This window comes from Misgurnus anguillicaudatus, chromosome 21, assembly GCF_027580225.2.
Source record: "Misgurnus anguillicaudatus chromosome 21, ASM2758022v2, whole genome shotgun sequence".
Lineage (NCBI taxonomy): Eukaryota > Metazoa > Chordata > Actinopteri > Cypriniformes > Cobitidae > Misgurnus > Misgurnus anguillicaudatus.
Window position 1 is genome coordinate 39,819,338 of NC_073357.2, and position 25,320 is coordinate 39,844,657.

General features: G+C 37.3%; 2 protein-coding genes across 5 annotated transcripts in view; one reads left to right on the forward strand and one right to left on the reverse strand.

The window, feature by feature from the left end:
• shha (sonic hedgehog signaling molecule a) overlaps positions 1–8,320 on the forward strand; it is a 72,450-nt gene extending 64,130 nt beyond the window's left edge. For 2 of the 3 annotated variants that reach the window (XM_073859111.1, XM_055207099.2), the window contains exons 6-7: positions 4,614–4,875; positions 6,615–8,320. In XM_073859111.1, coding sequence (XP_073715212.1) covers positions 4,614–4,875; positions 6,615–7,309 — 957 coding nt within the window. In that variant the 3' untranslated portion in view covers positions 7,310–8,320. Of the gene's footprint in view, positions 1–717; positions 1,405–4,613; positions 4,876–6,614 lie in introns of those variants that run through there. The other variant, XM_055207089.2, reaches the window with a different exon arrangement.
• A 1,904-nt stretch (positions 8,321–10,224) lies between these two features.
• rbm33a (RNA binding motif protein 33a) overlaps positions 10,225–25,320 on the reverse strand; it is a 42,891-nt gene continuing 27,795 nt past the window's right edge. For both annotated transcript variants that reach the window (XM_073859113.1, XM_073859112.1), the window contains exons 16-19: positions 21,946–22,110; positions 17,627–17,788; positions 16,877–16,965; positions 10,225–15,102 (exon numbers count right to left, since the gene is read on the reverse strand). In XM_073859113.1, coding sequence (XP_073715214.1) covers positions 15,054–15,102; positions 16,877–16,965; positions 17,627–17,788; positions 21,946–22,110 — 465 coding nt within the window. In that variant the 3' untranslated portion in view covers positions 10,225–15,053. The remainder of the gene's footprint in view (positions 15,103–16,876; positions 16,966–17,626; positions 17,789–21,945; positions 22,111–25,320) is intronic.

Genomic DNA, 25,320 nt, shown 5'->3' on the forward strand with positions numbered 1-25,320 from the left:
CTCAAATAAGTTGTGCTGGGCAGAAGATCCAACTTAATCTCTCTCTCTCTTATACCAATGGAATGGCTGCTAAAAGTAATGAAGAATTATTTAATTATAACCTAATGAATCAAAACGTTATTGATGTTATTAGGAGGCGTTGTTTGACATAAACAATTAAGACAACAATTAAGAAAATATAAAAAGTAAATTCAATCAAGAAATGGTTGAACCTTTAAAAACATCACCCAGACACAATGCTGTTATAAATAGCAATGCAGTAAATTTAGCTAATATTTTTTATCTTTCAACTTTCTACAGTCCATACAACAAGGGAATGTATGTTTAACAAGTTATCAACTTCACAGTTATAAGAGATATAATGAATAAAAATGTAATTGAGACAAAGACTACTGTAATAAAAAAAAATTAAATAATTTTAGCAGTATTGCAATAAATGTTAGTATTTTAAATTTTTCATTATTCATTTTGGTTCATGTCTAATAATGATATTTATCAAAGTCGCATAATTTATTCATTTGTACCAAAAGTTGCAATGTATAAGAATAAATTATGCATTTTTTTCCCCTAAAAGTGTCACATATGAATGAGGCTTATGCATCACAGGCACACATGTACTAATGTCGCAGCTTCAGAGACAGAAGCAGGAAAACCCGATGCGTTCAGATGTCACCTTGTCCCTCCCCTGAAGCCCACCTACTTTAAAGATTTTTGCACTTCTGTTTAGTGGGATAACATCAGAAGGGTTCGTCCTGTCGAGCCAATCAGGTCCCTCCCTACCTCAGATCGCAGCTATAATACATAGGAGTAAAGAGGCTTCTCGCATAAGTGGCCGTGGCTTCAACTAACGTTGTGATTTCGAGGTCAGTCTTACCTTTTCCATCCGCGTCGCAAACCTCCGATGCGCTCCGTTATCACGCGCACATTTCCGCACCTGTCACGGTAGGGGACACGCTTAAAGTGAACCGGAGGAGGAGACGGCAAGGACATCGCCGGAAATCCGCGCAGTGATAACGCAGCACGAGAGATCCCGGTAGACGGACTGCACGGGGCGCTCTGTAAAACACCGCAGCCCGGGATTCGCGCGACATTCACCGTGCCAAAATGCGGCTAATGGCGAGACTGGTGCTGGTGTCTTTTCTCAGTCTGTCCTTGGTGCTCTCCGGACTGGCCTGTGGTCCTGGCAGAGGCTACGGCAGAAGAAGACATCCGAAGAAGCTGACACCTCTCGCATACAAGCAGTTTATACCTAATGTCGCGGAGAAGACCTTAGGAGCCAGCGGCAGATATGAGGGCAAGATAACCCGCAATTCAGAGAGATTTAAAGAACTTACTCCAAATTACAATCCCGACATTATCTTTAAGGATGAGGAGAACACAGGCGCGGACAGACTCATGACACAGGTAATTCCTTTAACACAGATTCCCGGAGCACATCTTTCTGGTCAAGCATAAAAAGTACTGTTCGTAAAAGGATGATGAATTACACTTTATTGCCTCGATTTTGCAACAGTCTCGAGCCTCTAATAAAGCTGTGCGAGAGACAGGACCGGCTGCTTGCCTTGCTCACCCGTATTGTGAAGGGTTGCTTGAAATATTGATGTGGCTTGTGCGCATCTATACATTTAGCCGCGCTGAGATATAAGACACGTGTGTTATAATATGTGAATATTCGTGCATAGTCTAGCCTACCAAATGGATACAGTATGTTTATTTAGAAACTGTGATGGTTGAGAATGTGATGGAAATTAAACAGAGTGTTCGTTATATCACCGTAGCACGTCGCAGCGTTTGCTTATCAGGGCATGAAAATACTGACATGTCTAGAAGGATGCTCATAAAATCGTTACTACTTTTTAATGGGCCAGGACGGTGCCACTTAGTGACGGATTTTAAAGAGAGACACATCTTCATACTTTTATGTTTTGCAGTGCACAGCGTATTATGCAGCAGTTTGGTCATCTGTAGGCAAATATTTTACACTATGCGATGCTGACTAATTATTTGTTGTGTCTAAGAAACAGCAATTTGCGCAATAAGTTTTTTAATACTTCATAATACTTTTGGGAATACAGCAGCTTTAAAATAATTATTTTTAAGGGACATTTAAGATTAGATATGCTGCAAAACTGCTCTTCTCTCTTTTTTAAATACTGGTCTAACACAAATATTTATTTTATGCTTAATATACACTATTAGACAGTTGCTTTGAAATGATTTTTTACATAATATTTTCACCCACAACGCTGCCCTTTATCATTTTTTAAATAAAAGTAGGCCTTTGAAAAGTCAGACAGCTTCGGGAATAGTTGTCTGTCCTCAACATGGCTTTCCACTCTCGTCGCATTAGCAGGGATCATTTGAACTTCTGACCCTTGCCAATGACAAGGAAGAATTGGATATATATTTGAAATATATTGCCGCAGGGTGTGTATTTGTTTAAAGCGTGATTTACAAACAGTAGAAAATACCTATTGTACATCTCTCTGTTAGAGAGAGATGCTTTGTAGTTCAAAGTCTTAAACATTGGTTTGGTTGTTGCACGAACGAGGTTTGCTGAATGTGCGCTGTCAAGTGAATTTACACGCGCCACGCAGGTGCATTATAAAGTTCCCCCTTTTCTGCTCCTTAAAAAAAGATGAAACCCTCGTCTGCTGTGGTTTCCTCAGATGTATATCAAACTCCACTTAAGGTGAATATGATTATACGCGTGAGATGACCCGCGGGCACACACTGCCGTTATAAAGTAGCCAAGGAAAGCTACTCTTGAAATCTTCAAACATGAACGCTTTGGGCTTTCATTGAAGTTAACGAGGTGTCCCGTACGTGTCGGAGAAGCGCATTCAATTTTAAGAGATGGTTTGTTGGTTAAGCATCTTGCAGTGAATTAGATTTGACGGCTCTGCTTACGAAATTAGCCGGAACGGCGAGGGCATCTAGTTGGTTGTTTGCTCTGACAGGTAGCTGATAAGTGTTTTCCCTAAAACAGTTCATTTTGGGAGGAGATTAGGAGCCGACTGTGACCGGGCGGCTTGTTGAACAAACCTCGTGTGGAGCACAAAGTGGCGGCGCAGGGGTTCCCGCTGCGCTTCATGGTGGCTGAACAGAATTTGGCTTGATTTGCGGCACACGACCCAATGAATTAATAAAGAGTTTAGGCTTCACGGCTCTTGAGTCCTAGGCAGTTGTGCTCTGAATGTGCCAGGTTGCATCTTTTGGCCCCTTATTTCTATTCTCCTCTCTCATTTGAGTGCCACAAGTGCTGTAGACAACATAGACTGCAAATATAAACGATGCAGCTATTGAAAATGTTTTGTTTTTGAGGGGTTCCAATATTATTCTTTTTATTTTATATTACTTGTGTAATAGTAACAGTCTAGCTGGCTATATGAGCATATATAAGGATAAAGGAGAATAAGAGAAACGCCTGTTTTTGGTGGATTGACAGATTGATAACCATGAAATACATAGGTTTTACGTTTAAAAAGTCAAGTAACAAAAAGCTGACCATATGGACTATACCTCATATTTTAATATATAATGAAATACAGCCCAGTGTGTCTTTAGATGCATATCAAAGTTTCTTTCAATGATAATTAGAAGCCAGGCAGATTGGTGATGAAGAGTATGTGTGTTTTGGGGAAGGGTAGCCTAGTATAGAAATGAATGTGGATGTTATTAGATTAAAGATCGTGTGTCCGTGTGTGTTTACGAAACACACTTAGAGAATTGGAAAGTGAGCGAAGGGAGAGAGTCAAAGCTAGAAGGGCCCATGTGTGAATTATTATAGGTATTCATTTGGCTTAGTGTCACAATTTGCAGGCATATTTTGAATAGATTTTATATAACCTCTGAAAGAGCGTCGATTAAGCAATCACATCACGTCCCTTGAGCAAACCTGTGCTGCAAGAATAATGAGTAGTTGCTTCTCCCCTTGGATGCAGTGAAAGAGTCTTTTGTGGTGTTTTATTTGACATATTGGTTAAGTGTTGGGAAGAGTTGTCCTGGAGAAGGCCAAGCATCTCAACACAAGGTCCCGGGAAAGGTTAGTGGGTGCACCGCCCAAACATGTAGCCTAATATTCCACGTCATATACATGAACTTTTGATCTATTTTTGATTAAACAAGAAATACTGCAAATCGCTTAATAAAAGACATCATCTGCCGTTTGAGCTGATCATTGTGGTGACATTGTGTTGTCCTTTGAATGCATTTAAGAGAAAGGGCCCTGATGCAGTTACACCTTTCCCTGGCTGGATCTATATGCTTAGGATCGGTGAAGCGAAAGCAAGAACTTATCAATTTTTCATTAAGCTCTTTGGACGGAATATCCTTGCATGCAAGACTGCATTATTTTCAGTGTAAACACGGTTTCTCATAGACTTAAACAGTAGGCTAATTTGTCTGGAGATATCGATCAGATTAAGTACAAATTTTGAAGAGCTGGGATTCTAGCAGGTTGCTTGGATTGGAGCAGTTTACCTGTACCTAGTACTCTACATAGTTTTTAATTTTTGCCTAGTTAGATCATTACTTATTGTGTTATTTAAAATGCAGAATTAGTTGAATAAATAAGTTAATTTTTCTCTCTCTTCTCTCTCTCTCTCTATAAGAGATGCAAAGATAAGCTGAATTCACTGGCCATCTCTGTAATGAACCAGTGGCCAGGGGTTAAGCTGCGTGTAACCGAAGGCTGGGATGAAGATGGTCACCATTTTGAGGAATCACTCCATTATGAGGGAAGAGCTGTTGATATCACTACCTCTGACCGAGACAAGAGCAAATATGGGACTCTCTCACGGTTAGCAGTGGAGGCCGGATTTGACTGGGTCTATTATGAGTCCAAAGCTCACATTCATTGCTCTGTCAAAGCAGGTAAGACCATAGTGGAATTAATAGTATGCTAAATTTACTGCATGTATAATTTCTCAATCCATTTAAAACAGGTTCACATGCATAAACTAGTTATTAGAATACTAGCTTTTATACAGTTTATATCAAGAGAAGCACAGCTGTTAATTTATTACTGGAAAAAAGTCAACTATTTTTTTATGAATAACTAGCTGTAATGGGAAAGAAAATGCTAAATGATTTGACAAATGTATTTATTTTGACCAGTTGAACTAATTTAATTTAAGTGAGGTAGAATCAAACGATTACAAATTGTTTCAAGATTAGCTTGCATTAAAATTTAAACAGAACATAAAATAGTTTTATAAGATAGGCTAATCTATGCTGTGAGTTATAAAGACGAAGAAAGACTTGCCAGCCTATATATTTACCGATCTTACATCGCCCCACTCTGTCCCTTTGAAGGAAGCGCTTATCTGCTCATCACAAAATCACTCACCGGCCCAAAACACGACCACAGACACTTACTAGACAGCTATGTGTTCAAATTGAGGATGTCTTTACACACGCGCTTGTAAAAATAAGCGGCATCACTTGCATAAATACAATTTAACACCTGGTATCTGGTATCATTCGTTTTTATTTTCTACTTCTAGAAAATCCATATTAAATCTGTTAGCTTAAGGTAATTAAATGCATCTCATGACTCCACTGGAACATATTAGTAAAAGCTTATTAGTTTTAAAATCTTTAATTTTAAATTCTAAACACATTTACAAATACATTTAAAGGCTTTCTTGCTCGCCCAAATCTGTTTCTCCGTTGTCACCATCTTATTTCATGCCCGAGAATCTTATGAGAGGATTAGACTCTTCTATAGCTCTGTTTACCCATCCAAGAGACTGGAATGTAAAGAGTTCCCACAAGGCCCGAATTATTGTCATTAAGCCTGACAACGGAGAGCATGATGGTTTAAAAAAATGAAAGGAAAGAAGAAGAGGGCATTGATTGACTACCGCTAGCATTTCTAATTTACATTCAAATCTACACCATTAGAGCCTTGGAAAAGTGTCTGGGCTGAGTAAATACTATTTGAGCCTGCTTGGGGTTTTCTCATTCTTCAGCAGAGGACGGGTATAAGTGTGAATTGTCACATGGAGGTTTCTGCACCTGAGCAAATATGAAAGAGGCGCAAGGGAAGGCACAAGTGTCCTTTTCCAAGAGTGCTCTGTACACAAGCAGCATTAGAATGACAATGTCTGGCCTTTATTGGTTTTTAATTAGACCAGTCCAAGCTCTTTCCTCCTTCATCTCAAACAAAGACATTGTTTTTGGGGAAAAGCTTGCGAATTACAACCTAATTCCTGATGCCACGTTTTCTTTTTGTTTATTCAGACTTTTATATGTGAAGTGGGCTGATAGCGCATTTGCTTTTGAAATCTTTTTGGTTTTATATTTTTCTTTTAGCTGTATTATGGCAAACCTAGAAATATATTTTAATTTACATGTATGAATTTGGCCTGGCAGACGCTTTTATTCATAAACGTGCATTTCTCTCAGTGTGATGGCTTAAAATCGAACCCATGACTAGATTTTGAGTTGTTAACCGAATGAGCTATTAGTAGCCTATATTAAAAACTACTATAAAAAATAAATATTTTAAGGCTACACTGTAGCCTAATTCGTTAATCCTTGCAAATGCTATGAAAACCGTTTATTCCATTCAAACCAGTTTGTACATTGGGTGCTATTTATCTCGACAGAAAACTCAGTTGCTGCTAAATCCGGAGGCTGTTTCCCAGGTTCGGCTTTGGTCGCGTTGAAAGACGGGAGGCAGAAGGCCGTGAAGGACCTGAGACCCGGTGACAAGGTGCTGGCGGCGGACAGCGCGGGAAACCTCGTGTACAGCGACTTCATCATGTTCACAGACAGAGACACGACGACGCGACGTGTGTTTTACGTCATAGAAACAAAAGACGCCGCTGAAAAGATCACGCTCACCGCGGCTCACCTTCTTTTTGTCCTCGACAACTCCACGGATGATCTCCACACCATGACCGCCGCCTTTGCCAGCTCTGTCAGACCCGGACAAAAGGTGATGGTTGTTGATGATAGCGGTCAACTTAAATCTGTCATCGTTGAGCGGATATACACGGAGGAGCAGCAGGGCTCGTTCGCACCAGTGACCGCCCATGGAACCATTGTGGTCGACCGAGTACTGGCGTCCTGTTACGCGGTCATAGAAGATCACAGTCTCGCACATTTGGCCTTCGCGCCAGTCAGGCTGTTTTATGACGTGTCATCTTTCATATTTCCTAAATACTTCACCAGTCAGTCCAATGCGACTTTACAACAGGAGGGAGTTCACTGGTACTCTAAACGCCTTTATCAGTTGGGAACGTGGCTTTTGGACAGCCACAAACTTCATCCTTTGGGGATGTCAGTAAACTCAAGCTGAAAAGCCTCATGTGGAAATAAAGCAAGAAATCACATAATGTAGGATATAAGACAATATTAGTACAAGAGAGAATGAAAGAGAGAGAGAGAGACTAATGCCCTAAGGCGAGCGGAGGTGGGATATTTATTACAATGACTTTAAAAGTTGTCATTTTCAAAGAATAAATGGAGCCTTAAAAGTTTTCTTTGCATAATTTATTCTCGCGTGAACTCAGGCTGGTGGCACACAAACGGATACTAAAGCTGTGTGATCAGCCAGTGGTGCAGAATCTATTTTTGTATATCTTCTGTAAACTGGAAAAAAACAATAAAGAAGAGACAATGTAAGGAAAAAAAACTGAATGAAAAGATGAACTGTCATGACAGGTTGTAACATTCTGTGCATATGTGCAAATGACTGTTATATTTTGGGGGTAAGCAAACGCCGTGGGGCTCCAGAAATTATATTTTTATACACAGAATTGTACATTAGATTTTGACCGATCGTTACCTAATCACTTTTCGTTTTTTGAAATAGTGTAATATACGAGAATATATTTTAATTTAAATAGTCTTGTGCTGTTTTTTGTTTTGTTTTAGATTTCTTTATTATTTTGTCATTGGTTTGGTTGTCAGAATGGGACAGACATATTCCTTGAAATAGCCTATAGGCTAAGTCATTCGTTACTTATTTCTGGTCTCATCGTTTCTTGTATTTCTTTTGAGAAAATACGAAATGCACATTCTGACAATTCAGTAACGACGATAGTCCCATAGTGGAGAGAAAAACGTTTTCGTTAAATTAATTAATAAGTAACTACTGTACATTACTAAAATGTATTTTTCTTTTCATATTTTGTAATAGGTAAATAGTTTTATAGAAATAAAATGCAGCCGATGCACAGTTTGGATAGCATATGACTGAGTGGCCATAACAGCCTACCTTTCATTAAGGCAAGGTGTCAGGAAATGTATAGAATTTATTATTTATATGTTTATTATAAAATGATATAAAGAAAATATTTCAACTGCTCGCTGTTGTTTTCTTTCATTTCAGAATATGCTTTCATTACGCAAAATTAATAGAAATGTAATATTTATATGTTGATTATATAAATTAACAATTCTCATTAATATTATTATTGCTTTTATTTAAATAGCTGGTTCCTACTGCCAATTGATATATTTCAGAAGTAATTATAATTATTTTGTCATCCCTTATGACGTGGAAAAGAATAAACTATATGGCTTACAGAAAATATTTAAAAAGTTTACAATAAAACGTGTACTGATAGTCTACCATGTATAGCCTACGTATTTTTAATTTTTATCACACCTAATTCTAATTGTTTAATTTACTTCAGTAACGTTATGAAACACCTATAGTAAGAGAAACAAGAAGTCTAACGAACGTGTAAAATAAAGAAAAATCTTAAACTGCTGAAAAAGGCTAACGGTAAGACGCTAAAAAGCTTTGATCTGGGTTGTGTATACTTGCGAAAAGTTGTGGTCCGATGTTGAATATGAAGAGGATGGTCTTTCGCAAATAACATCTGATTTTCCGCGCAGACCAAAAAGCTGTTTGTATGGTTTAAATCTCTCTAAAAAGTCTATATAGGCGATTTTACATCGCTTTATTTACTTTTCTACTATAGTTTATACTATATAAACTATGCATTTATATCCATCTATCTATCTTTATCACAGTGATTGTACTAAAAAAGCATAAAATGCAAATTACGCACTCAAGTTTTATTTTGTGCGAAATACGAATGACGTAGAACAAAGTCCTACCAGAACACGTCATAGTTTCAATTAAACACGTTAAGCATATTTTCGGATATAAGATTGTTGAGGATTGAAACAGGTGGCTCATCATGTGTTGATCTGCACTTGCCCCAGATGTAATGAGAGAAAGCGGGGAACTTCTCCACTTAAATGCAATATTTTTCGAGAGGAACAGGCACAAAGAGCTAGGCTTATATTTTGTAGGACAAGACCACTACCAAAGTTTAAATTAGGCTAATATTCGTTTTAAATCAAAGAGCTGCTGCATCAAACAAGGCAAAATCTAGAAGTTTTAGCTTTTCTCAATTATGCCAAGGACCACGGTGTGCATAAAGGACCAATAAATGTAAAAATTAGATACTGGGTTAGTCTTTAGTCTGTCTCTGTTTTACTACGTAAACGTAAATATATTCCTTTTGTCTTTTATGATAAATCTGTGCATGTGTATGAAGGGTGTTAACTGGTGAGTAAATGGAAGTTTGAGCTTTTGAACTCTGTTGCAACACGAATAGAAATTCCACTACCATTTCTTAAGAAGACCTCATTGTGCTGCTGGTTTTGCTGCTTTGTAAAACTGTTGGTGAGGCTCACTCTCAGGCCTGACCTTGAGCATTTACACAGACACAAAAGCAACCAGGCAAAAGCATTCCACCGGAGCAGGTAAATAAAACCAACTAATCCTTCAGAGGGGCCTCGTGTCTGCAGAGAGAGCAACTGTTTCAACAAATGCTTGCTGCCATTTGGGAACAAAAATGGGTTGGCAACTTTTGTTAAGTTTGAATGAAATAAAGCTTACATAATGTTGAATACCAATCGTTCATTTTGATTACATCAATATTTACACCAAGTGGCCACCACTCACCCAAAACCAGAATTTTTTAGGGAAGGATAGAATATTCACAACAGAAATTTGAACAATTACACCAAACACTTTCTTGTGTCTTAATGCTGTAGCAACAACAGTTTCCACTGACCCATGCAGCAATATTCTATCTGCAGAACAGACCAAAAACTTTGATGTTTAAGGGGTGCACTGTTGTTGGGTACCCAAAAATCTGTATAATGCATTTATGTACTTAAAAATGATTTATGTCACACAGTAAATGTATAAAACAAACTTGCAACAAAAAATGAGTCTAGTAGACAATATCCAGGAAAAGAGATTTACTTTATTTCATAAGTACAATAATCAAGGCACATTCATGGTTTTCATTTGACAAGCACAATAAAAGTTACTAAACAAACACCATTAATATTTTTGACAATTCAACATTTAGAACAGGCTGGTGTAAACCTTCCAGACACATCAAAACATTTCATTTATACACGACTGAGGGAAAAAAACACAGTGGTCAAAACAGCAAAGCATAAATCACTTCCCCTCGTATACAATGATTTGCAAGTAATGTTTTCTTTTCATTCAACAACACTTTTCAATGTAAGACGTGTGTACAGCTGGGAAAGAGCGTACAGATCACTCTTTGGCTTTGTGCAAGTTTTTGAACTTTGGAACTGAGTAGGGTGCGGTCCCAGAGACGCAAAACATCCATGGACGTAGGCTAATACAAAAAGGAAATCCAGAGGCAAGGTCCCCCTGCTTTGATACAGAAGGATTATGATCACACAACACTACATTGAGACCAACAACAGCTTTCCCATTAAATCTCATCCTCGGATGAAAAGAGCAACGGAAGAATATGTGAAAGAGAGAGTGAGAGACAAAGTAAGAGATGAGAAAAGGACGGAAGGAAGGAAGAAGGAAGCAGAAATAAAAGAAAGAAAAAAGAAAGAGACAGAAAGTAAGAAAAAAATGAGAGAAACGAAGAAAAAAAGAGAGAGGGGAAGAATAAAACAAAGAAAGAAAGGAAAGAGGAAGAATGAAAAAGAAAGAGAGAGAGAGGGGAAGAATGAAAGAGAGAAAGAAAGTGAAAGAGGAAGAAAGAAAGAGATACATCTTTCATCACCAATTAAACTGAAGAGCACCTGTTAAAAAAATTAAGACATAATAAGTTAGCATCATCTGGAGGCAGGCTTACTGTAGACAGAGGCAAAATTATTGACATTTAAATAAAAAGAGGGCTTTTCATAACACCAATGATTTATTTTCATTTTTATATGTTACTATAGAAATAACACTACACAAAACTTTAATTTCAATATTTAAAGATGATATGCAATGGTTTTCAAAGTTTTGTTTAGACAAATGTTGATTTATGGAGTAAGGCAACCATACTGCAATGATTTAATCCTTGTTTAAGTATTGTATGAATTAGATCATTTATGTGTATCTTTAAATTTAAATGACAGATATCTCACCTACAGCAAATTATACAGAAAAGATGCCAAACAAAAACAGAAAAAATATGACCTCCTAAGCCATCTGCTATCCTAATGTCAATCAAACAAACAAACTACAATAACTAAATGACTTAACTTATAAGTTGCTTTGCAATTAAAGTAAATCAATAAAAAATGTATATGATCTAAATTAACAGAACTGAGATTACAGAACCGAAAAGCTGAAGCTAAACAATCCGTTTGAAAGCCAATGCAGAAAACATTTTCAAATATCTTTGTTTTTATGAAAAACCCTCCTTTTCTGTGCTTCTTTGTCCTGGAAAAGAAAGAAGAATGGTTTAATTACAAATTATCACACTTTCACCAATGAAAAGCAGTTTCTTGTGTTGAAGCTTAAAGTTGCCAAAATCTGGTAAAAATGTTTATACAAAACAAGCACCATCATTTAAAAGTCACCATTTTTCCCCACTGGGAAAAATGTTGAATTTTTGGTCCTACATCTAACTTTGATATTAAAGTATATTAAAAGCCCAAATCTTAAAACAAGTACATTAATACTTGTGTTTTTACATACGGCCCAAATGTTAAGAAATGCAGCGTTATCCATAAAAAATTAATTTGGCCAGTCACTTTTGATTTACAAAAATAAAAATAAACAACAAAAAACAAATCTTATTCTTTAGGCAACTCTTAACTATACCAGACCATGTTTTGTATATCTTGTATAAAACCTCCCTTTCAAGTAATCTGAAACAGCTCTTAAATCAATTTTATATCACATGTGTGATTACAGATTAAAAAGAGTTCCCCAAATCCCAAATATTCTGAAAAGCTAAACTTACAACGAAGTTACTTCAAAGGTTCAATATGAATCTGTTTTCTCTCTTACAGAACAACAATAAATGCGATGTCCTATAAGACTTAAAATACCTTAGAAAAGGTTAAAACATTCAGCCTAGCTGAAACTCTATAAATCCACAGGATTTACCATCTTAAATATATATCCAATAAATTTGTGCAACTGTGAATTATATCCCTTTAAACTTGCAGCATTACTGAAACTCAAAAGCAAACAAAAATAAATAAAAAAGAAAAACCCTTTAAAACACTAAGTGGATCTGCACATTGTCCTTCTTTAACATTATTCATAATCTTACCCATTATGTATATTTCAGTTATTCTTGAAAATGTACCAAAACAAACAAATAGGGAACCAAGGATAAGCCTGTCTGTCTTGTCCAACCACTATATTATAATACAAGAGGGCTTCTTATCAAATAAAAAGTTAAAACTTATTAACACAAGTGGGTGGCTAAGGGTAGCAGCTTCACAACATAAACCGGACAGCAGTGTGTCCAAGACTTTGGGTCATGTCTCAGCATCAGCACCAAAACACACGAAAACACCTCAAATTTTTTGACTGCAGCTGACCTGTAGTCATTTGTTATTTAAAACAATTATTCCCACTGAGATATCAATGTCTACATTAGGCAACATAGTAAGAAACATTCATAATTCTGAATTCAGAATAATAAAAAGCACAATTTAGATGCAAGAGGGAATCTTTAACACAAAAACAACATCAGACAGTTAATGGTGATAAAGTTAGTCGGCTTCACATACCTGTATTTACATGGTATATACATGACCATCTTTTATTTTTCATCTTTAAAATATGCTTAAATTATAAGCTCTAACTCCTCCAATAACAAAACAGTTGTAAAATGACCAAGGAATACTTTTTTATATTTATATATTAAAACAAACTGAGAAAAGAAATTCACCTGCCTCGTATACCGACAGGTATTTTCAAACATGGAAAGATTCAAGATGAGGAAACAAGACTTGACAGCTTCATACATTTTTTTTTATATACAAGAAAGTGAACACTGATAATAGTTGCTCCAAAATCCTGTAAAGTTGTAAAACCTGATGTGCCACCAGCTACAAACTCTCATTTTATCTATTACTTTCTGACGTGTAAGACATTTAACGGATATTCTAGGAAATGTAACAAACCTATTTTTTCAAAATGAGCAGCTTTTAATATAAATGGTTGGTTTGAATTAACAATTATGAATACAATGCACTTCAACAAAGAAATTGATGTGGGGCCAAAATCAGTTTAGGTTAAACTGTACAGTCAGACTAGATCCAAGCACTACAAATACACACTGATGGACAACTGATAATAATAATTTGAACACTCATGATTAAAAATCCTTTCACAGTTTACCGGAGAATAAAATATGAGTGAGATCTGTGTATATGTTAGCGCTAAACAAAAAACAAACTGCTACAAAAACTTTAACTTGCTTGCAGCTGATAATGGGCATCCCTTTTGCTACTCACAATTCGACTAGTAAGCTGTATACTTCCCAGTTTAACCAACTTCAAAACGGCTAACTAAACAACACTGACTTGAGCAAATCTTCCAACTATACACTTTAAATAAACAGTCAAAATATCCCTGCTCATAAACATATACCCAAATATTGCTTCTGTTAACAGAATAGCTACAAAAACATCACAAGAAAACAAAAGCTTGAAGTCCTCTAGACAATCCATATCTAGTAAGCAAGACAAAACAATACAATAAAATCCTATGAAAATCATCCTAAAGGCCACACATAGCGTGTGAGAAATTTTGAGCAAAAAAAAACATTTTAAAAGGGGATAATAGCAAAAATGAGGCGGGGACTCTTTGACAAACTGATCTTAATAGACAGTCATCTTAATGTCAGAAAGTGTCCTAATCTTCCTGAATTCATTCGACCGTTTCCTCTAACAACAATTAAAAGAATCAAAATATGCTACATGATAGCATCAAACCTAAAATCATAGCATAAAAGCCATCTAGTGTCAAATAATGTCCAACATTGTAAAGACCATGCAACACCACTCCAGCTCCGCAACCTAAGGCAACTAGAATAGATTAAGGTAGGTGAAATGGTCAAGAGCAAACTTAAGATAATGGATTATAAACAAACACTGAAATACTACAGTGGGTCCCGAAAGACCTGCAACTAGAAAACCTCAACAAAAATGGCCCTTACGTTCCAAAACAGGCTCATTGCACATCAATACCTCTACATTTCACCAGTATGTACAAATGCTCTATATTGCCCAAAACCATACAAGAGTGCCACACAGACATATTTACATGCCACTGCTGCCCTCTATAGGTGGCAGAAACAACTGCAGATCTGAACATTTCCATTCACTGAGGCCCAACTACTCTGTTAATACTTTTTAATAAGATTCCATACAAGCAAGAATATCTACATTATCCGTCTTGAAAGCTACAGGATAGGAGCAACTATTATCAACCGTCACACAAACTGTCTTTGTGTTATACCTCTGTGTCACCTGCTGGCTCAGACTAACAAGAGATTCCCGCTCTATTAGCTGACTTCCCAAACGCAAATGATCGTACAGATGCAAGAGTCATGCCAAAGTCATTCTCAACATTAGCTCATACGCTACCATGTCCTGCAGGCCACCGCTAGTGTTTTGTCTCTGTTCTTGATTTGATTTCATGCACATGGCTTCAGTTGTTGAGTTGATGACAGTACTTTCCACATAACATCCAAAGCTTTGACCTCTTGAGTTAGCGTCCACCTTTCAGAAAAGCTTCTGTCACTTCTCTTTTCTGCTCTTCCGTTGAACTGATTTGCTCCTCAGCCGTCAATAATGGAAACATCGATGTGAGACAAATCTATCATGTGCCTATATAATCAAGGGAACATGTGATTGAAATGAGATACTTGGTTGTGCAAGCAGAAGTGGGAAATAAGGACATTTTCACAAACGGGGAGAAATAAGGCCTCAGGAGATCAAACTGGATATTATAGAAGCCATTTTGTTTTAGTTATCACTCGTTAGTGTAGTTTACAACCAAAAGCCTGTTTTTAGATAATGATATTTCCCATCAAAGACAAATATTGTTTTGTAAATTTCTTAACACTTGCAAAGGAAGATATTTTGAGGATATGTTTGTAACCAAACCAATCAGATGCGCCATTGATTTCCATAGTAGGAAAAAAGAATGGGGCCTTTGATCAGTGTAAAGAAATTTATACAGGTTTGTAACAACATGAGAGTGAGTAAATGATGACAGAGTTTTCATTTTTGGGTGAACTATCCCTTTAAATCCAATGGGTAGGGACAGGACAATATCACTTTATAAACGAACACTGTCACTTTTTATCTGATGGGTAACATATCGTCGCTGTCCGACGAAAAACACGTATGTCCATTTTGCCGATTTTGAGATTTTTCGACGGATTGAATGTCCAGCTTCATTTCTGTATACAGTATGCTTCACATATCTAAATAGCCAATGAAAAGTTGTGAAATCATGTCATCTGATTTTCACGTATATCCATTCGGTGTCAAAGCTGTCAATCACGCCGCGTATCTCCCACCAGTTGGAAGCATCTCGCCGGTCTCGTGAAGTTTCATCGAATAATAAACCTCAGCACAGCCGAATAAACCTAGCCTGTTGAAATTCATTGTAATCATTGACAAAACGCGCTGCTGTTTTCTACGGTATGGTGCTTTGGCACTGTTCGGTTGAGCTGGTGTTGCAGGGACTGTTCGACAGAGTTGACATTGTTGAGGGTTTTATGCTGAGTATTTTCTTGTTGTTGACTGGTCTACGCTATGCCCATTTTTGATGCGCCGTTATTCAATATTTTCCCTGTCCTGCAGTAATGTTTTTTATCTGATCTTTTGTCCCCACCACTTTTCAACACAAACTGACGCCCCTGCTGTCTAGCATTAAGTTACCATGTCAGTGTATTAATTCATTGTCCCTTCATAGTTTGCAAGAGACATTTAATAAATTTATAATCAATATTAAATAAACTAACCATATTTAATAAACTAAGACGTAGGTTATTTAATAAACTGAGCATATTTATCTGTCAATATGAAACGCGACTTGGCCATTCTAATTAATGATCGAAAGAACGCATATCGACCACCGTTACTGTAAAATATGCACGTATGTCCATTTAAACTCAATTTTGGTCAAATGTGGATTATATCATTACACTGCCAAGAATATGGTTACATGTAAAGATGCCGTACCAAGTATGACATCGCTACATTCAACTGCTTTTGAAATACAGTTTTTTTTCACTTCCTGAAAAGTAACCGTTTTGGACATACGTGAGTTTCATCGGGCAGCGACGATATGCTGCAGGTAGGGTACCGGTTTAATTTCGAATAGTTCTCACAACAAAATCAAATGGACCTGCATATCAAATGCTAGACAAAGGTACTGGCAAACCAGTTTGTATCCTGTTTATAGAATACAAGTTACAAGTTAAATACAAACTAATCTCAAGCCCATGAGATTAAAAGCTAGAGCTCTGGTTTTGTGATAAACAGGCTAAAGCTGTTTGACAGGGTATAGGTACATCTTGTTTGCCTTTCAGATTCAAAATCCAGTTTATTAATTTTCATCCACGTACATAAACAAAGGCAAAAAGTTTACCTGTGAAAGCTGTGCTGAAAACTTGCTGCATGTTGTGGGTTCTTGAACTTTGCAATCGCTTTCCGCTGCTCAGGCAACATTGTAAACATCTATAAATGAAGCACAGATTATTTATTACATGATAAATGCTAAAACCTCTTTACTTTTATTCTAATGATTTACATTTGTGCAGTTGATTCATAAATCTAAGGGAAAAGTCAGTAATGTAAGAACAACAGCAAACAGCTAGATGGCGCTATTGTAATATTTTAATGCCATGACCACAGAAAAACGAGAACAATTAGGTAGAGCCAAAGCAACCGGACAGAACTTCAAATTTAACCACTGGCCTAAAAAATACAAAAGAACCACATCCTGGAACAGAACAAACAGCAGCTAGTCGTCTGCTAGCCCATTTATCACAAACAAATTGCTCCATAGGGTAGTTCACATAAGACCATTCTTGATTCACCCTAACATGAATGCAAAAATGCTTTGGAAATGTTTTTAAAATTTTAACCAGACAAGGTCTCCGGCAAAGTTTCAGTGTGAAATTAAAGCTAAAGCAATTTTTGTGATGAATTGTTTTTTATATAAAACCATCCAACATAATGTAAAGAACACTATGTGAAAATATAACCTTGATATCTAGCAAAGACTAAAAGTGAAATTAAAGATTGAAATCAAACTTTGCGTCTCCTGAATTCATAATTAGAGTCTTTAGTTTGGATTTCATAGGCAGGGTAACATATATATTTAAAGTGACCTTACCTCAACAGGCCCTATAGAGTTGAGCAGGTTCATAAGCTGTTTGTTGGTTGTAGTGGTTGACAAACCCTCGATGCAAACGGTGCTGGGCTGAGGACCCTGAGATCTTTGACCCTGTTGCATCATCATGCGCCCGCCTCCACGACCTCGACCCCGAACTACAACCTGTTGAAATTCAGAAAAAGCATTTAATATTCCATTGACACTTATGTTTTTATATCAGATCAATTATTATTATTTTAACAAAACAAAAAATATGAAGGAAATGCCAAACAATTTAGATTTGATTATATTATTATTGCATATAAGTGTTGAAATTAAAGAGTTAAATTTTGTTATTTACCATTCATTTTTTTGAGACATCAACATTTACCAGACTATAGACCAGGGGTAAGTCTGTCCTGGAGTGCCAATAACCTGCAATTGTAGTTTAGCTCCAGCTCTAAACTAAGATAATTTTAACTAAGGTAATTTACCTGTTATTTATTTTGCTTTTTATCAGAAAAAAAATCAACTTTAGAAGGAGTCTGTTTTTATGGATTCTATGGAAGCCTACCGGAAAGTGCATTTGGGCCACAAAAGCCATTTGTTTATGCTGTTGCTGCCGAAAACACATAAACACTTCTTTTTTGTCTGTCAAATCATTGTGCAAGTACTGCACATTCGTGGAAGGACATCTCATGCCATCACTGTATGGAAGGTTATTGTTATAATAAGGCTGGACATAAATCACTAATGAGCTCAGGTCTGACACGATAGCTACATTGACCACGTTACATGCACCCTCATAATGCGATTATAATGGGATTTTGGCAATATTGCGATTATACTTTACCTCATGTTAACAAAATACTTCAATAAAAATAATGCGATTTAAGCTCCTAAACGCAGCAAGTATAATCGTATGAAAAGAGGTGGTGTACGTCATTTATAATCGCAGTATGCGGCCATGGAAACACTTTAATCGCATCTATACCGCACTAACTGAAGTGTGCATGTGTTTATGTCAACACGACTCGCTGTCACCAGTCTGTCTTTATCCAGAAACAGCTCAAATAACGCAACAGTAGCGTATAAAACAGTTACAGGCACTGTGATGATATTTTTGTTTTTATCACGGCATCAAATAACAAAATACGTCCATAAGAACTTGTTTGTCATTTAACTTAAGTTAATTAAAACAGTGGACAGTATATGCGAGTTCATCATTTGTACTCTGCTTTAGGTTATGTGTGAATAATAAGCACAATCATTAGCGAATATTCAGAAAATAAAAAATTGTATGTTAACAGGAGTGTAGTCATGTAGCTCCAGTCATGTAAACATCTTACTGAGATTAAATCCTTACTCTGATTATTGGAAATAATCGCATTATTGGTGTGCATGTAAACCTAGTCATTTATATTCAACCAAATAATCCATTTGTAACTGAAAAGCCTTCATGTAAACAGCCTCATTAATCTGAATGAGATCAATCTGAATGAAATTTCGAATGGAGCGAAAGGGGTGGTGTAGACCGGTCTGTGATCCGATCATCGGAAGAAAATAATGTATGGAATCAAGTGAATCGTAGTATTTTCTCAATCGGATCCAAAAATAACTTGTGCACATGCACAGTAGACTTATATTAACATCTTATTTACGTATCACAGGATACTCACTGCAAAATATGCAATGGCAACACGCATAATAGGAATGGGAGCATGCGCTATACATTCTGCAGGGTCCATGTGTTCTTTCATAACATTACATAAAGCAATGCAACAGCATTGTGCCATTCGAAAATTGCTTTTATATCTGAAAACTCCTTAAGAACAACTTTCTCCAATCCAACTTTGACTTTGTACATTAATCCAGAAATGAAGTATGAAGTCGATGATAGAACCTGTGCACACCGTTGCCAAGTCTGCTTTCCGGCAGAGCTCAAAATTAGGCTACTTTATACGGTTTCCACCAGTTGTTTTCTCTGCAGGTTAAACATGGAAGGATTTTGTTTATTAGTTTGTTGGTATTTTGGCTGTGCATGGTCATTAGGATGGTTTTGGGCTTGTTTTGAATAGCCTTTGGAAAGGTTTTGTGATGCAGTTCTGGCTGTGCGCTTTGCACAGACGTTTTGTTCATATTATAATGTACATATCATTTGTCTGAATGACAAAAATTTGTGCATGTAAACACAGTTAATGTGAGTACAAACTGCTGTATCAGTGCACATGTAGCTTGCCTGGCACTTTATGTTACATTTGCGACAGAGATTTGTTTCTGCATCTTTATTTCATTGCTACATTAATTTCAGCAGAATTACTAAAATACTCTTGAAAATCGTCAGCTAATACAGTATCGCACATATTTAATATTTATTTTTCAGAGGCAGAATTTTACATGACCTATGGTTCAAGTGTGTTTAAGTCGTGGGTGCTAAACCATGCAATTCATTTTTATAAAAAAATTCACTCCAAGAAATCAGAGTCCAATGAATTCCAAGTTGTAAAAATGTTTTTTTTTTACATATTTGGTTATTTAAACTATAATGTTATTATTTGTTGTTTGTTAAATAAAATGCTTTTTCCATCACGCCAGCTAAAACACTAATAGAGATGCACTTTATTTGAAAGCATTAAAACTGTCCTTCGATCTTCTCATGAGACCTGTGAAGTGGCCAAAGGGAAGTCACTTCTGTAAAATACCATCATTAGGTTATGCCTAGAGTTTGCTAGAGGCCGTGTGACAAAACCTGGTGAATTAAAATGTTGTAGGGTCTATTGAGACTAAAGATGAGCTCTTTGGATTTAAAAGCATAGCTCTATGAAAAAAAAAAAAATCAAAGAAAGACCAATGCTCACGTAACAGGAACCCAGTTAAAGGTGCAATGTGTACCTTTTCGAAGGATCTCTTGACAGAAATGCAATATAATATGCATAACTGTTATCAGACCTTTCATAATGAACTGTATTGTTTTTATTACCTTAGAATAAGCAGTTTTTATCTACATACACCGCGGGTCTCCTTACATGGAAGTTGCCTCAATGTTTCTACAGTAAATGAACAAACCTTCCACAGAGCGCATTTCGTCCCTACGTTGTCTCAGACGACTATATGTTTGTCCTGTAGCAGCTACCGTAGCTTCTCATTGCATTTCAAAATTGAGGTTGGTTGCAATTTTGCAATAAACAAACATACTGTACCTTTAAGCACAGGTACTGGGTAGCATAAAAATGTGACCAGCCTTTAATTTCATAAGGCACTTTAAAATGTTGGAACAATCTGTAGTGTTAAATAATTTTGTGTGAGAAACTGTGAATGCCATAAATAAATAATATTTGTTGCAAAGACATAAAAGACATCCTTCACACACAAAAGCAACAACATAATGGCTTAAATGGCTCTGGACCCACGCAAGTAGAGCGACTATAGGAAAAACATCCCTTTAGGGTTTCCAATCCCATGAGCTAGAAATTCTGTCGTGACTTTTTACACATACACAATCTACTTTTGCTCCAAGCAAGACACCGGTTGCAATGTCAGCAAGTGATTTACAAGGGCATGGGTGTTTCAGTAAACAGCAGGAAGTGTTTGTATGCGAATTTAGATTATCTGACTCGACACGAGAGCTCAGGCAGAAGCAACAATACAAACTGACTGAAGGTGCTGGTGAGCAGCTCTGCAGGAAGGTATTCTGCTGTGACTGACTGACACATGTTAGCACTGCGTTCGTCCCGAGAGAACGGACTACTGTACAGAGACGGCAACGCGTGGATAAGGCCAAGGGATCTTCATCTCTCCCGTTTCAGCCTGTCAATATCATCGCACCTGGCACTCTGTTCCATATCATTACAGCTCCTGCTCTCTTCCAAAACAGCTACCGGTCCCCTGGGAGAAGCAGTGACACAGCTGAGCCATAGCAGGAAACCAAATCTGCCGTCTTTACTAGCGCTGAAGCGTGAGGGAGAACCGCTTAGAACAGCTTTTTACGATGAGCAAAAACAGGAGAGAAAACAGCATATCTAACAAACAGGGAAGATTTGGACTGTATATTCTGGCAAGTACTACATAAGCTCATAGGAATAACATGAACGTATGGAGTAATTAAATAAGATACGCAATAGCGTCCAACAAAATCATCTTATTTTGATTCATCTAAGTATCAAAAAGCTGACCTTAAAACCGACCAAAAATTCTGCTACAGCGGCAAATTATGCTTTTTGTGTAATATACTAAAGCTAGACCGATGACCGAGTATTATTGGTGTCATCTGTGGAAAAATGGCATTGTCCACCTGTCTAATTAAAGGCTTATCAAAAGGAAATCCAGATTCAATGTCGTACCCGGTTTGTTTGGTTTGTCATGCCGCGGCCAGCTTGTTGATTTTGTACACCGCCAGTTGCCATGGTAATTTTCCTGATGGGACCCATTCTCTGTTGTGGGGCGGGCCGTCCAATTGGCTGCTGCTGCTGCTGAGGTGGGGGACCGGTGGTTGGACCAGGAGCTGCCTGCAGAATACAGAACAGAAAAATTACCCACACGCAGAAAACACCAACAAACTGGACCAAGGATGAAAATTTTCAGAAATATTAATAATCGATTAGCATTCAATTAATTTATTAACTAATCATTTATATGGAGAACCCCAAATATCACATTCACATAATAGCAACCACTGCCAATCAAAAGTTTAGGGTTGCCAGACCGAAATAATTTTTATGATCTAAAGGCATATGTCTAAAAGTTTGAAATCAGTTTTGTATTACATGGTATACAAACAAAAAGCATATTAATTTCTAATTACAAATCAAAAGACTTGACTAGGGCTGGGCGATTCATCCCCATAAAAAAATCTTAGATTTTTTTATAAAAAAATCGATTTAGGATTCGATTCGATCCCCCCCCCCCCGCCCCCATTTAAAACAAAATAATTGCAAACTGTATATATTTTTAAAATACATATTTATTATATTTAATTAAAATGCATCAACAAAAAATTGGGAAGGAAGATTTGGTGAATGCAAAATGTATGTCAGTGTTTCCCACAGATCTGAAATTTACTTGTGGTGGTAGCTGGTGAAAAGGGCAATTATTATAATCCACCGACAAAAAATGGTCTACTATACATGTGACACAGAACTAATAATGTGTGACACAACACAATACTTTGAATTATTGAACATTAATATTAATTTCACATTATAGTTCATTAATCTAACCACCCCAAACTTTCTTTTTCATGAACAAATCTGACACTGTTTGTCAAAGCACCACAAAAACACTTACTGCACTGATATATGAAGCAATTAGACCCCTTTTATCAAACTCAATATAATACAATACTATGTATAGTATATTAATAGACAGTGCAGGTTTATAGATTATAAATGTGACTGGTGTTATAATGGTAATAATTTCTATTAGATAGGCACTTTTACTGCTTCTGCTTTCTATTTCTCTTTTGCCGTTTAAAATAGCTTAATCCACTCATTATTTCAGATTTAAAAGACTACTTGCTGTCCCGATGACAGTTGTTATCACCATAGAAACCGGAGGCACGCTGAAACTGCACTCGAGCTTTAGCGCGGTAGCGCTCACGGCCGCTCTCAGATCGACTCTGGTTTTACACACAATATTAATCATACTTGGGACCCAAAGTAATAAACTAGGACCGATTCGGACCAGACTGACCATTTCAAATATAAACCCGGAACCATACGGGTCCTCTCAGTGAAGAAAGACCTCTAACGGCGCATTCACACGGGGCGTAAGCGTTAACGCTTAACGGAAGGCTTGTCTGAAGCGTGGCCAGCAGCCAATCACAGTGGCCGCTACACATGCTCCGTTCTTCCATAAACGTAATTGGCTGGTTCTGTCTAGGTAATTTGCATAAGGCGATCTGATTGGCTGACGCACGCGTTGCCGCTTGAAAAGTTGAGAAATGTTCAACTTCTGCCGCGAGCAACGGCACTGACGCAGCGCCGACGGATCCACAATTCAGTTCGGCAACGCATGACGTCACCCATTAAAAGTGAATGGGAAGCGTTAACGCTGACGCCCCGTGTGAATGCGCCGTAATGGTAAAACTCTGCTCAAGTTCGGAAACATGAAAGGATACAATGTGACACTGAGCTTGCTTCGCGTCGCACCCAATTCATTGAGAAACAAAGAGCACGTGAATGCACACTCAACGGGAGAGACACAACGTGCTTGCACGCAAAATGAAGCCAACTTGGATGCTATAAACACATATGCACATAAGCATATGCGACCATTTTGGTCGCAGTGTAGTTCCCTGGCTGCTCAGTTACCTCAGTATGTGCTGCAGTTTATCCAGTTTGCCGCGCTGGATGATGAGTTTATGACGCGCTGGATGATGAGTTTATGACGCGTGCATCTTCACGGGCTCTCTCAACAAAACACGGGTCATCCAGTCGAGTTTAGAAAATACGGAAATTCGTAAAGTGATTTTCTTTCCCTGGGCGGGTCGCAATTTACCAGGGCGGAATGCCCAGTAGAGCCTATGTTTGTGAAACACTGTATGTACTGCGCTATACTGCAGAGGGGGAGAAAAAAATCTTTAAAAAATCGATTTTTTGAAAATATGAATCGATTTGACCTACCAACTCGATTTTAAAATCAAATCGATTTTTTTCCCAGCCCTATGCATGACTTGGACTAGGGCTGTCACAATGATTAAATAATCGTCTCATCGCGATTGTTTGATCTTGTCGCGATGATTTTAGATCACCGCAATGATTGCACATCTCTCTAAAAACACAAGGGGGAGCTGCAGCACCTGTATAAACGAGACAGTACATTGGAAAAACTTTGATAAGCAGTATGAACTGCCAGGTAAAACATACTTTCCAAAACAGCCATTCCAAATTTAGGGAAGTGAAGGATGCTATTCTTAAGGATCTGTAAGGAATTGATTTTGCATCTGTATTAATATTTCCTGCCAGGAAAATCTTGCAAAATATTTTATTTAAATAATCACAACGTGTGAAAATTATTTCATGAACAAAAAAAAAATTATGAGAATTAAATGTTAAAGCCCTAAACAGATAATTAATCGTTATTAGACAATTAACCCTTATCCAATCCTGGCACCGCAGGATTGCTAATATTAATGGCACTGTGAATGATGGGACAAAATGAAGTATTACCAAATGGGCTTTCTATAGACATTAAAAATATTGGTAATGGGATACCAAGGGCTGCTATCAATTATGTTTTTAACACATTCCTTTAGTCAATGTCAAGGACATAAATGCCAACCTCACACAAAAAATACAAATCACACTTTTCTGCATGTTTTTAGACCATGTCCACATCTCTCTTAATCCGGTCCACATCCGAGAGGGTAAATTGATTAATCTAACTCATACAAAATCCACACCTTCAGATTACACCTATCAGATGCTCCACTGCAATACAACGGGGTGGGGTGATGACACTTGACAAGGCCCTCCCCACTCCCCCACCCACCCTGTCACCTCCATCCCCCATGCTGCTTTTGTAAGGCACAGGCTTTGTATTCTTGTGATGAAAATTTAATTTGCTCTTATCTGTACGGCTAAGCTGGCGAAAAACACAAATCCGCCCCAACTGCCATCTCTCTTTCTTCCGGACTCTTGCAGGTATTATTACGCTGATATCAACGTAGACGAAGAAGATTAATTGCAGACATCCCCGTATTGACACCTATTCTTACA